The sequence below is a fragment of the Erythrolamprus reginae genome, chromosome 10 (genome assembly GCF_031021105.1).
Source record: "Erythrolamprus reginae isolate rEryReg1 chromosome 10, rEryReg1.hap1, whole genome shotgun sequence".
In the NCBI taxonomy this organism is placed as follows: domain Eukaryota; kingdom Metazoa; phylum Chordata; class Lepidosauria; order Squamata; family Dipsadidae; genus Erythrolamprus; species Erythrolamprus reginae.
The window spans coordinates 45278951-45293995 of NC_091959.1; the positions used below are offsets into that span (position 1 = coordinate 45278951).

Genomic DNA, 15045 nt, shown 5'->3' on the forward strand with positions numbered 1-15045 from the left:
GGCGGTATAGGTGGGTCTTAAGTAGTTTACGGAATAGAATAGAATAGAATAGAATAGAATAGAATAGAATAGAATAGAATTCTTTATTGGCCAAGTGTGATTGGACACACAAGGAATTTGTCTTGGTGCAGATGCTCTCAGCGTACATAAAAGAAAAAGATACATTGGTCAAGAATCATGAGGTCCAACACTTAATGATTGTCATAGGGGTCAAATAAGCAATGAAGAAACAATTAATATTAATAAAAATCTTAGGATACAAGCAACAAGTTACAGTCACACAGTCCTAAGTGGGAGGAAATAGTTGATAGGAATGATGAGAAAAAAATTAGTAGAAATAGAAGTGCAGATTTAGTAAAAAGTCTGACAGTGTTGAGGAAATTATTTGTTTAGCAGAGTGATGGCGTTTGGGGGAAAAACTGTTCTTGTGTCTAGTTTTCTTGGTGTGCAGTGCTCTGTAGCGACGTTTTGAGGGTAGGAGTTGAAACAGTTTGTGTCTAGTTGTTATTCGACTCAGGGCTGCTTACAACATAATAACAATACAAAAAGATACAGCAATAAAAAGAAGTGGATTATCAACTCTAAAAAACTAAAAAACTACGGAGAGGGGCGGCATACCAATCCAATAAATAATAATAATAAAAATAATAATAATAATAACCCCGATAAAACCCATTTATGTAAAAAAAAAACCCAATCAACTCTTATGTATGCACACCGTTCATAAAATAAACATTTGGAAAAGATTGAATGCCACCCAGTTGCGCCTCCGTGTTTTGTTTTGTTTTCAGAATCCTTTGCCCGGAGCAAAATGAGTTCTCTGATGGAGCAAGGATCGGTCCCACCTCATCCCTTCAGCTGCCATGGAGACCAGGCGACAAACACACAACTTCAAAAGCTGGCTTGCACGCTTCCCCAAAGGCAGGGATGGCCATGCCCACACGTGCCGCCACAATGGAGTGCCGCCACCCTGGGGTGTGCCAATTACGGGCAGCCAGCCAGACCCTGAGATGTAACATTTAATTATTAAAATTATCCATGGAGCCGAAAGTAACAATTAGATGGGGAGAGGTGCAGGCCATGCGTTCGTTCATTCGTTCAATTCCTAGTCCTCCATCTCAATGACAATTATATACACTGCTCAAAAAAAATAAAGGGAACACTTAAAGAACACATCCCAGACCTGAATGAATGAAATGTTCTCATTGAATACTTTGTTCTGTCTAAAAGTGCTGACATGTGAAATTGATTGAAAAATCAAAAGTAAGCAAATTGATTATTGGCAACTTCAAATATCAACCAACAAATGCTCTACCCTCCACATCGGCAAAAAGAATCCAAACCTCATATATAAACTGAATAAACAAATTCTCACAGCCAAACCACACTCAGTAAAAGACCTTGGAATACTAATATCAAATGACCTAAGTGCTAAAGCCCACTTCAACAATATCACCAAAAAGGCTTCTAGAGTTGTTAACCTGATCCTATGTAGCTTCTGCTCTGGCAATCTCACACGACTCACAAGAGCCTACAAAACTTTTGCCAGACCCACCCTTGAATACAGCTCATCTGTCTGGAACCCATACCACATCTCAGACATCAACACCCTTGAAAACGTCCAAAGATATTTCACCAGAAGAGTCCTTCACTCCTCCACTCGAAACAGAATACCCTACGAAAATAGACTAACAATCCTGGGCCTAGAAAGCTTAGAACTATGGCGCCTAAAACACGATTTAAGTATTGCCCACAAGAGCATATGCTGCAACGTCCTACCTGTCAATGACTATTTCAGCTTCAACTGCAACAACACAAGAGCACACAACAGATTCAAACTTAATATTAACCGCTCCAAACTTGACTGTAAAAAATATGACTTTAACAATCGAGTTGTCGAAGCGTGGAACTCATTACCGGACTCAATAGTGTCAACCCCTAACCCCCAACATTTCTCCCTTAGACCATCCACGATTGACCTCTCCAGGTTCCTAAGAGGCCAGTAAGGGGCGTACATAAGTGCACCGGTGTGCCTTTCGTCCCCTGTCCAATTGTCTTTCCTTTATCTCATATATCATATATATTTTCTTCCTTTCATATATCTTCTCTATTTTTACGTATTATATTTATATATATTATTCATGTCTATTCTCTTCCATATGTATTGTGTATTGGACAAATGAATTTAACAAAAAGTGGACAGTTTGATTTTACAGAAGTTTGATTTACTTGGAGTTATATTGTGTTGCTTAAGTGTTCCCTTTATTTATTTATTTTTGAGCAGTGTACATAGAATTGAAATTAAAATAAATGCATAGAATTGAAATAAAATACATAGAATTGAAAATAAATGAATAAAAATAAATATATCAAAATGAAATAAATATATTAATTAAATCATTTAAATATATTAAACATATTAAAATAAAATACATAGAACTGAAATAAAATAAAGACATAGAATTGAGTGTAGTATGTTTTGCTGTGTGAATGGTAATGAATTATTTTAAATCTTATTAGAGTTTTTAAAAGTTTTTTAGTATATTAATTGGATTTTTAGATATGTATATGGTGTATTGTTTTTGACATGTTATGAGCCGAAATACATAGAATGCTTTCAATATTGTATTTAAGAATATGGTTTAAATAGGAAATCAATGTAAATAAGTACATGCAGAATTGCTTAAGGATTCACCGTCATTTTGGGGAAAATTTGAAAATTAATAAATATTTATTTTTTAAAAAAATTACAATGCAGGTGATGAAGAGAGGAATCGTACATCCCTCCTTTTTTAAAAATGGGCAAAATATAAAGATGGTTGAAAAAAAAGAAAAAGAAAAAAAGCCGAGAGGATTCGTGCATGTACTGTATTGTATTCCATTCCTTCCTTCCTGCGTTTCAAAAAGAAAAGGGCGGAAGCAGCTTCAGCCGGCTGCTACGGGCAGCGCCGAGGGACATGCTTGCCGGTTGCGCGGTTGCCAAGGGCAACGGGTGTCGCTATCTCCTTCCAAAGCAGTTGGCGTTGGAAGAGGGCGGAATAGAGACGGCGGGGAGGGGGCGCCTCCAAATTGGGGCGGGGGCGAGGCTAAAATGACCGCCCCTTCTTTCATGGAAGCCCCCAGGCCAGGCCTTGGCCTTAGCTGGAGCCTTACAACGCACAGGGAAAGTTAGGAACAGAAGAAGTATAGTATAAAGGGGATGGGGCTTGTGGGGGTGGAAACAGCCCCCAAATAGGGAGGTCTTTGGGCTTGAGTGGGTTTGGAGGGAGTGGGAGCTCAGGGAGGAGGCCTCGCTTCAGCCATGAGACCTTTAGGAGTTTAGTTTTCCAGAAGGGCTGTAAAAAGGACCTCTTAGGGACTAGCGTCGTGAAAATAAAAATTGGGGAGAGGAACAAAAAGCCTCTTCCAACCTATAGTAAACTTGAAAGTCTGGGATGGAGTAGTGGGGTGGCTGCAGCTTTGGCGGTGAAAACAGGCTTGTTAGGAAAGCAGAGTACTCTTAGGGACTAGAGACTTGATTGGAGAAGGATAAAGTTAAAAAAAAGGAGAGAGAGAGAGGGGCGTAGGGACATGGTTGTTGCAGACCTGGAAATGCAATCGTAGTCAAAAAATTCAAGGGAGTAGGTCCACATTAGATCCAAACTGGGTTTCAAACTCAGGGTTTAGGTCTCTCATCCTGGCTTGTTGGAAAGCCTGGTTTTAATTCGTAGGGTTTTGCACAGGCCCCCAAACACAAGGGGGGCCACTAAGCTTGCTTCCTCTCAAGGGTTAATAACAGTCACGTGGTCTGAACTTTGTTCCTCCTGGGAGGCCAACCAGGAATCTTGGCTTAGATGCCGCCAACAGCCTAACATAACTTGGAGCAATTGTGGTTTGCTTGGATGGGTGGGAAAAAAACCAATTGCCCAAGACAGTGAATCCCAAGAGAGTGTTTCCTCGTAGGTTAGGGTTTCATTTAGCAAGGGTTTGACTCAAGAAATCGATCGCCTATTGATCGATCAGTTACTTGAGGTTCTTATTGGAAAACACCCTCCCCCGGGGGGAGCAACAGTAGCAGGATGCCCCTGAACCCCAAAATCGATCCTCGCTACTTTGTTATTATTAGGCCACTGCCCATCCCTCCCCAGAAAGGTCTGAAGATCCAGACAAGGAGTAGAACCATCTACAACTGCTGGGATGTCCCGAGAGAACAAGTGTTTCTAGAGAGCTACCATCGGAGGGCCAAACAACTCTCACAACAGGGGTACTTTACCCCCTGTTGGAAACCCTATCAGGATTTTGGGGACCCCCTTTACCTCGATCCCAGGAAACTCACCCTCTATGGTCTGGGGCAGCTACCTCCGGTAAGTGTGTGCATCTCTCGTTAAATCTTCCTTCCTTCCTTTCTTTCTTTCTTTCTTTCTTTCTTCTTTCTTTCCTCTTTCTTATTAAGATTTATCTGCCGCCCAACTCCAGTAGACTCCCTTCCTTCCTTCCTTCCTTCCTTCCTTCCTTCCTTCCTTCCTTCTTTTTCTTTCTTTCTTTCTTTCTTTCATTCTTCTTTCTTATTAAGATTTATCTGCCGCCCAACTCCAGTAGACTCCTTCCTTCCTTCCTTCCTTCCTTCCTTCTTTTTCTTTCTTTCTTTCTTTCTTTCTTCTTTATTTTTATATGCCACCCAGCTCCAGTGGACTCCTTCCTTCCTTCCTTCCTTCCTTCCTTCCTTCCTCTCTCCCTCCATCTCCCTTCCTTCCTTCCTTCCTTCCTTCCTTCCTTCCTTCCTTCCTTCCTTCCTTCCTTCCTATTAAGATTTATATGCCACCCAACTCCAGTGGACTCAGCGGCCAACAAGAATTAAAGCAAATATTTAAAAAGTTACAATATCAAGAGAAGAAACATAATAATAGTCCTTGGGAAAAAAACATAAATATACTCAGTCAGTCATGGTTCCAGGCCCACTGGAAAAGCCAGGTCTTAACGGCTTTCCGGAAGGCTGGTAGGGCAGGGATAGTACAGATCTCTGGAGGCAGTTGATTCCAAAGGGCCAGAGCCATCACAGAGAAGGCCCTTCCCCAACTTTCCCATCAATCAACATTGTTTGGCGGACGGGACCCAGAGAAGGCCAACTCTGTAGGCCCTTATTGGCCGGTGGGAAGTTATCTGTTAAGTCATCAGTTATCCATCGAATCTTCAGTTGTCCGTTAAATCAGTTGTCCGTTAAATCAGTTGTCTGTTACATCATCAGTTGTCTGTTAAATCACCTTGGACTGTTAAATCATTAGCTATCGGTTAAATCATCAATTATATTAGAAGGATTTTCACCCGCAGCCTCCCAAAACCACTAAATCAACGTGGGGGCCGGTGGGGCAATTTGATTTTTAATGGGGGCAATTCGAAAATGTGTGACTCTAGATCTTAGCAACACTTTTTAAATACATGCATAGACAAGACTCGAAGAATTATATGTCACGGGGGGAGTGGGTGGCATCTGAATTTTTAGAGATGCTTAGATGGGGCGTGGTCAAAAAAAAAAGTTGGGAACCATTGCGCTAAATAGAAAATGGCCAGGAAGGGTCTTTGGGGGCTGGAAATTTGGAACCCACCACATGAAAAGAAACAGGATTGAGAGGGAGACTTGGTCTCTACAGCGGTGACTTGATGTTTGTCCATTAGAGGATTAGATTTAATTTGAAAATTAGTTGAATAAATCATAGTTCGGGCAATGCAAGGAAGACCCACTGGGCAAACATAATTTGCATATAGAAGGAATTATTATCATTTTTATCATTTTAGCCATTGTCCAATCCCAGGGATCCTCAAACTTTTTAAATGGGGGGGACAATTCATGGTCCTTCTCAGACTATTTTGGGGGGGTGGACTGGTTGGGGGGGCATGGCTAGGTCATGTGACTAGGGGGTGTGGCCAATTCAACTGTCCATTAAACAATGCACGCCTTGACACGCCCACCAAGACATGCCCACAAATCTGGTAGTTTGGAAAAAAATGGATTTTACCACTGGAGAAGACATATCCTTAGTCAACATCTTTGTTATCTGTTTGTTTATTTTGAAACTTGCTAAGTGGGTTAACTTCTTCTTGTGAATCTCTGATAAAGATATCGTGTTGATAAAAGTGTTGATAAAAGTTATTGGTGAAATTGAACGGGTCCAAAGACGGACTACAGAAATGGTGGAAGGTCTTAAGCATCAAACTTATCAGGAAGGAGACATGATTGAAACATTTAAATATATGAAAGGGTGAAATAAGGTTCAGGAGGGAAGAGTCTACGGAGAGGGGGGGCATACAAACAAACAAACAAACAAACCAAATAAATAAAAATAAAATAATAGGAAATGAACACAAGAACAAGGGGGCACAATCTGAGGTTAGTTGAGGGAAAGATCAGAAGCCACGTGAGAAAATATTATTTTACTGAAAGAGGAGTAGATGCTTGGAACAAACTTCCAGCAGACGTGGTTAGTAAATCGACAGTAACTGAATTGCAACATGCCTGAGATAATCATTTATCCATCCTAAGATAAAATACAGGAAATAGTATAAGGGCAGACTAGATGGACCTGGAGGTCTTTTTCTGCCGTCAATCTTCTATGTTTCTATGATTGAGGAAGGATGGGAAGAAGGAAGGAAGGAAGGAAGGAAAGGAGGAAGGAAGGAAGGAAGGAAGGAAGGAAAGAGAAGGAAGGAAGGAAAAGAAGGAAGGAGGAATCCACAGTAAATGAATTTAAACATGCCTGGAATAAACATAGATCCATCCTAAGATAAAATACAGGAAATAGTATAAGGGCAGACTAGATGGACCATGAAGTCTTTTTCTGCTGTCAATCTTCTATGTTTCTATGCTGCCTCTCTTTCTCTCGGTTTCTCTTTCTCTCATCCTCTCTCTTGTTCTCATGCTCTCTCTCTCTCTCTCTCTCTCTCTCTCTCTCTCTCTCTCCTGTTTTCTCTTTCAAATGCAGACTATACAAGGGGGATGGGGGGAAACGTTGCTTTTCAGATACTACATTGCAAGGGTGAACAAGACCAAGGGCGAATCAAATAACTCCGGGATTCTTCCCAGCCTAAATTTAAGTAAGACTTTAATTGGATTTATGTCGGAAACAGCTCGTGCATTTTTTTAAAAGCAGCAATCCAATTATAACACACAGCGGTTCTGTTAAATGTCTATTCACAGTATTCCAGAAGTAGGCAGGCTTAGCTGATGGGGGGGGGGGAATCTTGGAATAAAAACATGATGCAATGAAGCAACCCCTCCCCCCCCCAAAAAAAAACATTGCTATTGCTGTATGCACAGCAGAAAGGATCATTTTCCCCTTATGAGCACTGTTGCAAACCTGCTTATTGTTTTAACAGTATTCATTAAAGTATTTTTAGATTGCCATTAAGCGTAGAATCCTCCCACGATAGCTGACCATTATAGGAAAAAATTATATGACCTGTAGAAATCACAGACACAAGATTTCTTTGTACGGGCCAGGAAATTTGTCTGTGATGGCCAATTTCATGATTTGAAGCTCTGCCTCTAGATTTGCCAGCTTATTATTCATAAATATAAATTACAGTGGTACTTCTACTTACGAACATAATTTGTTCCGTGACCAGGTTCTTAAGTAGAAAAGTTTGTAAGAAGAAGCAATTTTTCCCATAGGAATCAATGTAAAAGCAAATAATGTGAGCGATTGGGGAAACCACAAGGAGGGGGGAGGCCCTGTTTCCCTCCCAGGAGATTCCTAGAGAGGCCCCACGGAGGCTTCTCCCCGCCTTTTCCGGCCCTGTTTCCTCCCAGGAGATTCCTAGAGAGGCCCCACGGAGGCTTCTCCCCGCCTTTTCCGGCCCTCTTTCCTCCCAGGAGGTTCCGAGAGAGGCCCCATGGAGGCTTCTCCCCGCCTTTTCCGGCCCTCTTTCCTCCCAGGAGATTCCTAGAGAGACCCCATGGAGGGTTCTCCCCACCTTTTCCGGCCCTCTTTCCTCCCAGGAGATTCCGAGAGAGGCTGGATGGAGGCTTCTCCCCGCCTTTTCCGGCCCTGTTTCCTCCCAGGAGATTCCGAGAGAGGCCCCACGGAGGCTTCTCCCCACCTTTTCCGGCCCTGTTTCCTCCGAGGAGATTCCGAAAGAGACCCCACGGAGGCTTCTCCCTGCCTTTTCCGGCCCTGTTTCCTCCCAGGAGATTCCTAGAGAGGCCCCACGGAGGCTTCTCCCTGCCTTTTCCGGCCCTGTTTCCTCCCAGGAGATTCCTAGAGAGGCCCCACGGAGGCTTCTCCCTGCCTTTTCCGGCCCTGTTTCCTCCCAGGAGATTCCGAGAGAGGCCCCACGGAGGCTTCTCCCCACCTTTTCTGGCCCTGTTTCCTCCCAGGAGATTCCGAAAGAGGTCCCACGGAGGCTTCTCCCCGCCTTTTCCAGTTACAGTTTCGGAGGCTCGGGTTTGTAAGTGGAAAATGGTTCTTGAGAAGAGGGGCGGAAATCTTGAACACCTGGTTCTTATCTAGAAAAGTTTGTAAGTAGAGGCGTCCTTAGGTAGAGGTACCAAATTGCAGGCATTTTGGTCTTGTTCTTTTTCTCTTATTATACAGTAGTTTCCCAGAACCAGCAGCATCCTCGCCCAGCAGAATTCACGGAACAGCCTATGATACAGAGCATAATATTCAACCGGGAATCCCCCCCCCCCACTATTCAAGACAGAAAGCCTAGTTCGGACCCCCCTGAAGGCTTTGGAGGATTTCTTGAGCTCATCTAATTCATGTCATGTTTTTGCTTCTGCTGATTTGCTCCCTTTAATTAAGCTTCTGTGTCTCTTACAGGCGTGAGGATTTGGTAAAAAAATGAATCTGAATACCCGAAAGAAAAAAAAGAGAGAGGGGGGGGGGGGGGAACGGCAGACAGACATTAGCAATTAACATTAATAATGCATACTTTAACAATCTCTTGAGAAAATGTACAGGCTTGAGTTTGGAGTCCCTCACCCAAACAGACAGAATATAATACCTTTTTGTTCCTTTTCAATTAGCAAATTGTACGTGGAGTAGGCTCGCCCTAAATCTCCAGCAAGGTTCTGTCTTAAAGTAAAACTCGACACAGGTAGCTCTTGACTTACAAATGTTCATTTAATAACTGAAGTTACAACAGACAGACAGAGAGAGAGAATAGATAGGATGGATGGATGGATAGATAAATAGATGGATGGATGGATGAATAGAAGGATGGAAGGATGGATGGATGGAAGGAAGGATGGATAGATGGATAGATAGAAGGATAGATGGATGGATGGAAGGATGGATGGAAGGAAGGATGGATGTATGTATGTATGTATAGAGATTGATGGATGGATGGATGGAAGGAAGGAAGGATGGATGATGGATGGATGGAAGGAAGGATGGATGGGTGATGGAAGGATGGATGGATGGATGGACAGACAGGTGTGTGAGAGAGAGATGGATGGATAGATATGGATGGATAAAGCTATCTATCTATCTATCCATCTATCTAGGTAGATAGATAGATAGATAGATAGATAGATAGATAGATAGATAGATAGATAGATAGATAGATAGATAGATAGATAGATATTTAAGTTGTGTGAGTGTGTTTGTGTGTTTAAATATAGATATATACACACACACTCATATATAGATACATCTATATATACTCTTTCTCTCTGTATACACACACACACACATACCCATACTGTGTGTGTGTGTGTGTCTATTGCTTTAAAAAAAAAAATAGAACTGCAATGATAAAAGGAAGATTCTTGAAGAAAGATGGAAAGAGTGCTAGTCAATAAGGGCAGGAGTGCAGCCCCCGAAATATTTGATCTCTCTCTGTCCCCCCCCCCCTTTTAAAAGGTCTCAAAGTTGCTCAGAATCAAAGAGTAAACATTGCAGTCTTAGATCAAAGATTAAAGCCAGCGCTGCAAACAGCCACTTAGCCCAGATAGAACAAGTGGGAAGATTTGTCGATAACACAACAAGATTAAGAGAGGCAGGAAAACTGTGTGTTGGTTGGGTGGTGGAGGAAAGTTTACGCCCAGTGAGTAACAATAATGTACACTGCTCAGACCTTTGGTTTATCTGGGACCTTGTCAATCCACCCTTATGCCAGGGTTGAGGGATGGATATAACAGGCTTCGCCGCAGCCCTAACAGAAGCAGCGCATGTGGTCAACCTGTTGCAAGGTTGCTACAGTCTCTGCTATATCTTCATGCTGTGCATTACGAAAATGTGGTGGGGTGGAGAGGGTTTTGATGCGCTGTGATGTGTGCCCGCACAGATTTGCTCCAGGAAGTGGCTATGTTTGATGAGACGATCATAAGGGAAGCTGAGTAAGGGCACTATTATTATTATTATTATTATTATTATTATTATTATTATTATTATTATTTATTAGATTTGTATGCCGCCCCTTTCCGTGGACTCGGGGCGGCTCACAACACAATAAAACAATTCATAACAAATCTAATAATATACAATTTAAAATTTAAAATAGTTAAAAAAACCCATTTTTAAGCAGACATACCTACAAACATACCATACATAAATTATATAGGCCCAGGGAAGATGTTTCAATTCCCCCATGCCTGACAACAAAGGTGGGTTTTGAGAAGTTTACGTAAGGCAAGGAGGGTAGGGGCAGTTCTAATCTCTGGGGGGAGCTGGTTCCAGAGAGTCGGGGCCGCCACAGAGAAGGCTCTTCCCCTGGGGCCCGCCAACCGACATTGTTTAGTTGACAGGACCCGGAAAAGGCCCACTCTGTGGGACCTAATCGGTCGCTGGGATTCGTGCAGCAGAAGGCGGTCCCTGAGATATTCTGGTCCGATGCCATGAAGGGCTTTATAGGTCATAACCAGCATCGCTTTCACCACCCACCCCGCCTTTGCTGGATTCTTGGGGGGGTCTCCAAGCTTTGAGAACACTAAGGACACCACAATTCAATCCTGAGCCAGATACTGTATTGCTGCTGCTGCTGCTGCTGCTGCTGCTGCTGCTTCCTTCTTCTTCTTCTTCTTCTTCTTCTTCTTCTTCTTCTTCTTCTTCTTCTTCTTCTTCTTCTTCTTCTTCTCCTCCTCCTCCTCCTCCTCCTCCTCCTCCTCTTCTCTTCCTTCTCTTCCTCCTCATCCTCCTCTTCCTCTTTCTCTCTTCCTTCATTCTCTACATCCTCTCCTTATCCTCTTTCTCCTCCTCCTCATCTGTGGAAACTAGTGTTCGGAAACTTCAGTTCGTGCAGAATGCAGCTGCGAGAGCAATTATGGGCTTCTCCAAGTATGCCCATATTACTCCAACACTCCGCAGTCTGCATTGGTTGCCGATCAGTTTCCGGTCACAATTCAAAGTGTTGGTTATGACCTATAAAGCCCTTCATGGCACTGGACCAGAATATCTCCGGGACCACTTTTTTGCCGCACGAATCCCAGCGACCAATTAGGTCCCACAGAGTTGGCCTTCTCCGGGTCCCGTCAACTAAACAATGTCGTCTGGCGGGACCCAGGGGAAGAGCCTTCTCTGTGGTGGCTCCGACCCTCTGGAACCAGCTCCCCCCTGAGATTAGGATTGCCCCCACCCTCCTTGCCTTTCGTAAACTCCTTAAAACCCACCTCTGCCGTCAGGCATGGGGGAACTGAAACATCTCCCCCTTGCCCATGTTGTTTTGGTGTTTGATTGATTGTGTGCTTGTTCTTTATATATATTGGGGTTGTTTTTATGAATTTCTTTACTTAAAATTGTAATTGGATTGGTGGGTATTGGATTTGTCACTATGTACTGTTCTTTGCCATTGTTGTGAGCCGCCCTGAGTCTGCGGAGAGGGGCGGCATATAAATCCAATTAACCTAATCTAATCTAATCTAATCTTCCTTCCTCCCTCCCTCCCTCCCTCCCTCCCTCCCTCCCTCCCTCCCTCCAAGTATTATGGAGAACCCATAACCAAAGCATTTTTTTCTCCATGCTCTGTAGCCATGTTTATAATTAGCAGCCACTCTCTTTTTAAAAAAATTCCCTTGCACAAACAGCTGGTGCTAAAGGATCGGATGCCCAGGAATATTCATAAACATTCCATCAACTAAGAGATGCCAAACGTTTCCATGCTGCCATGCAGAATCCCCTTTCCAGATTATAATTTGGACGTGTTTAGGAACAATGGTTTTGGCAACTTTAAGCTTTCATGGACTTCAACTCCCAGAATTCCCCAGCCAGCATTCTGGAAGTTGCAAAGTTGTCAAGGCTCCAGGTAGCTTCAGAATTAAATCAGAGTCCGAGCCAAAGTTACTCCTCAAAGTTCCAATTTATTGCCAGAGCCATCCTGGCACCCACACTGGGAAACTCAAATCTGAGTTTCCCACCCAGTTGAAACTTCACATCCGTTGTCCCCCACCCACAAACCTGTCACGTTGCCCACTCAGATTGTGCCAGCATGGCCAGTCCTCCTTCCGCTTCTGCCCAGGTGGGTGGACATAGGATGACCTTGAACCACTCAAAAGAATGTTTTGTGGTTACATCTGCTCCCTCGTGAAAATTACCTCTCCCATTGATTGATTGATTGATTGATTGATTGATTGATTCATTCATTCATTCATTCATTCATTCATTCATTCAATTTTTATGCCGCCCTTCTCCTTAGACTCAGGGCGGCTTACAACATGTTAGCAATAGCATTTTTTAAACAGAGCCAGCCTATTGCCCCCACAATCTGGGTCCTCATTTTACCACCTCGGAAGGATGGAAGGCTGAGTCAACCTTGAGCCGGTGATGAGATTTGAACCGCTGACCTGCAGATCTACAAGTCAGCTTCAGTGGCCTGCAGTACAGCACTCTACCTGCTGTGCCACCCCGGCTTCCTATCAACATCAGGCCTTCTATATATATAGTGTGGCAATCCGTTAATTTCTCACCAACTTCTGCACCGGCTTGAAGCTGCTAGGATTGGAAAATACATTAAGGCTGTGAGTTCGACCCTAGGTAGAGGCAGATATTTCTCTCTCTGGGCACAGTGAGAATATATATACACTGCTCAAAAAAAAAAAAATACAGGGAACCCTCAAAAACACATCCTAGATCTGAATGAATGAAATATTCTCTTGAATATACTTTGTTCTGGACAAAGTTGAATGTGCTGAGAACCTATGAAATTGATTGTCAATCAGTGCTGCTTCCTAAGTGGACCGTTTGATTTTACAGAAGTTTGATTTACTTGGAGTTATATTGTGTTGATGAAGTGTTCCCTTTATTTATTTATTTTGAGCAGTGTATATCTGCTAAATAAAACTCTGCATTGGCAACAGGGAAGCATCCGGCCAGTAAATTTGTGAGGTTGCGAAAAGAAGATGATGATTTTTGCATGATCAATAATCAGTCCTGGACGATTCCCATCCCCATGAACCCCACAGATTCAATAAGCCAAGATGGTGTGCCAATCTAACCAACCTGTTAACTGTCATTTCAGGACATCAGCAAAGAGGAAACTCCTGTGGAAGAATTTGCGGAACCGGCAGAAACCGAGTTTTCCAAGAAGTCGAAGCCAAAGGTACTTTAAAAAAAAAAAAAAAAGTTTATTTATTGTTTTCAGATACAATTTTTTAAAAAATCTCAAAAAATCTCATTCAGATCATTTCCCGTTTTATACATTTGTAATTTGTCATTACTTCATTGAAGAAAAAGAAAAAGAAAGACAACTTACTTCCATCTAAGAGAAATAGAAACAATACAAGGATAGGAAAAATTATAATTATGTGCATTTATTTATTTATTTGATTTGATTTGATTTGATTTGATTTGATTTGATTTGATTTGATTTGATTTGTATGCCATCCCTCTCCGCAGACTTGGGGCGGCTAACAACAATAAAAAGACAACGTAAACAAATCTAATATTATGCATAATAAACCAATTAAGGAAAGAATTTTTTTGCATAAAAATAAATATCAATATTTTTAAAGATTCCTATCTGCACTCTCTTTGTCATGTGTTACTCCTATAATCTGGTATTGAATGTCATTCTATCTTATTTATTTTTTTATCCATTTGTACCATTTCCCCCATATTTTATTAGTTTCGTTGTCTTTTATTCCCTTAATATCCCTTGTCATCTCATCCATTTCTGCACATCTGTATACTTTTTTCAATAATTTGACCTTCTGAAGGGATGTTTTGATTTTTCCAATTTTGGGCATAGAGTCTACGGAGAGGGGCGGCATACAAATCCAATCAATCAATTATCCTAGTTGCGGTAATTATATGCGTCACTAGGTATAACGTTTGTCTTGGGTAATTCCTACTTCAGATTCCAAGCAAAAAAAGTAAATTCTATCTCCATCTCCGTGATTTCTATCAGGTATGTTTTATGTTTTATCTCGATCCATGAAACAATAGTAATAATAATTTAATAATAATTTATTAGATTTGTATGCCGCCCCTCTCCGGAGACTCGGAGTGGCTGGATTAACAGGTCCCGGCTCCACGGGAGAAGTTAAATACCACTCAAGATGGCGTCCAAAATGGCGGAGAGGTTGCTATGGAAACGCCATCGGCAAGGGTTCCATTTTGTTTTGTTTTAGGTCCCCAGAATTTCGGCTGATGGGAGACACGTTGGGTATACCAGCTTCTTCTGGTTATTCGCTCGGGTTATTGTGAATAATACGGTTTGTTTTCGTGCCTGATGGCGTTGGTTTCTTTAGGCCCTGGAACCAGAGAAGAAACTTCTGCCTATCCGACATATAGAGAAGGATTTGAGGACTCTCCCTCGGGACCTTGCGCAGATGAGGTAGGAAAACACCGAACGGCGATGCGCAGGAACGAACCTTGAACGATGACCGAGACACCCCTCTCTCTCCCACCCGTCTCTTTCTCTCTTTGTCTTTGTCTCTGTCTCTCTCCCCCTCCTTCTCTCTTCCCCCTCTCTTCCTCTCCCTCTCTCTTGTCTCTTTCTCTCTCTTTTCCTCTCTGTTTCTCTCTCTCTCTCTCCATCTCTCTGTCTCTTTCTCCTCTCTCTTCTGTCTCTCTCTCTTTCTCTCCATCCCTCTCTCTGTGTATCCCTCTTTCTTTCTCTCTCTCTCTCCCTCTC

General features: G+C 42.5%; 1 protein-coding gene across 1 annotated transcript in view; it reads left to right on the top strand.

The window, feature by feature from the left end:
* Positions 1 to 2972: 2972 nt before the first annotated feature.
* The window catches only part of CCDC60 (coiled-coil domain containing 60), a 39651-nt gene continuing 27578 nt past the window's right edge, over positions 2973 to 15045 (top strand). Inside the window, exons 1-3 of the mRNA XM_070763110.1 lie at positions 2973 to 4343; positions 13429 to 13509; positions 14660 to 14745. Coding sequence (XP_070619211.1) covers positions 4059 to 4343; positions 13429 to 13509; positions 14660 to 14745 — 452 coding nt within the window. The 5' untranslated portion in view covers positions 2973 to 4058. The remainder of the gene's footprint in view (positions 4344 to 13428; positions 13510 to 14659; positions 14746 to 15045) is intronic.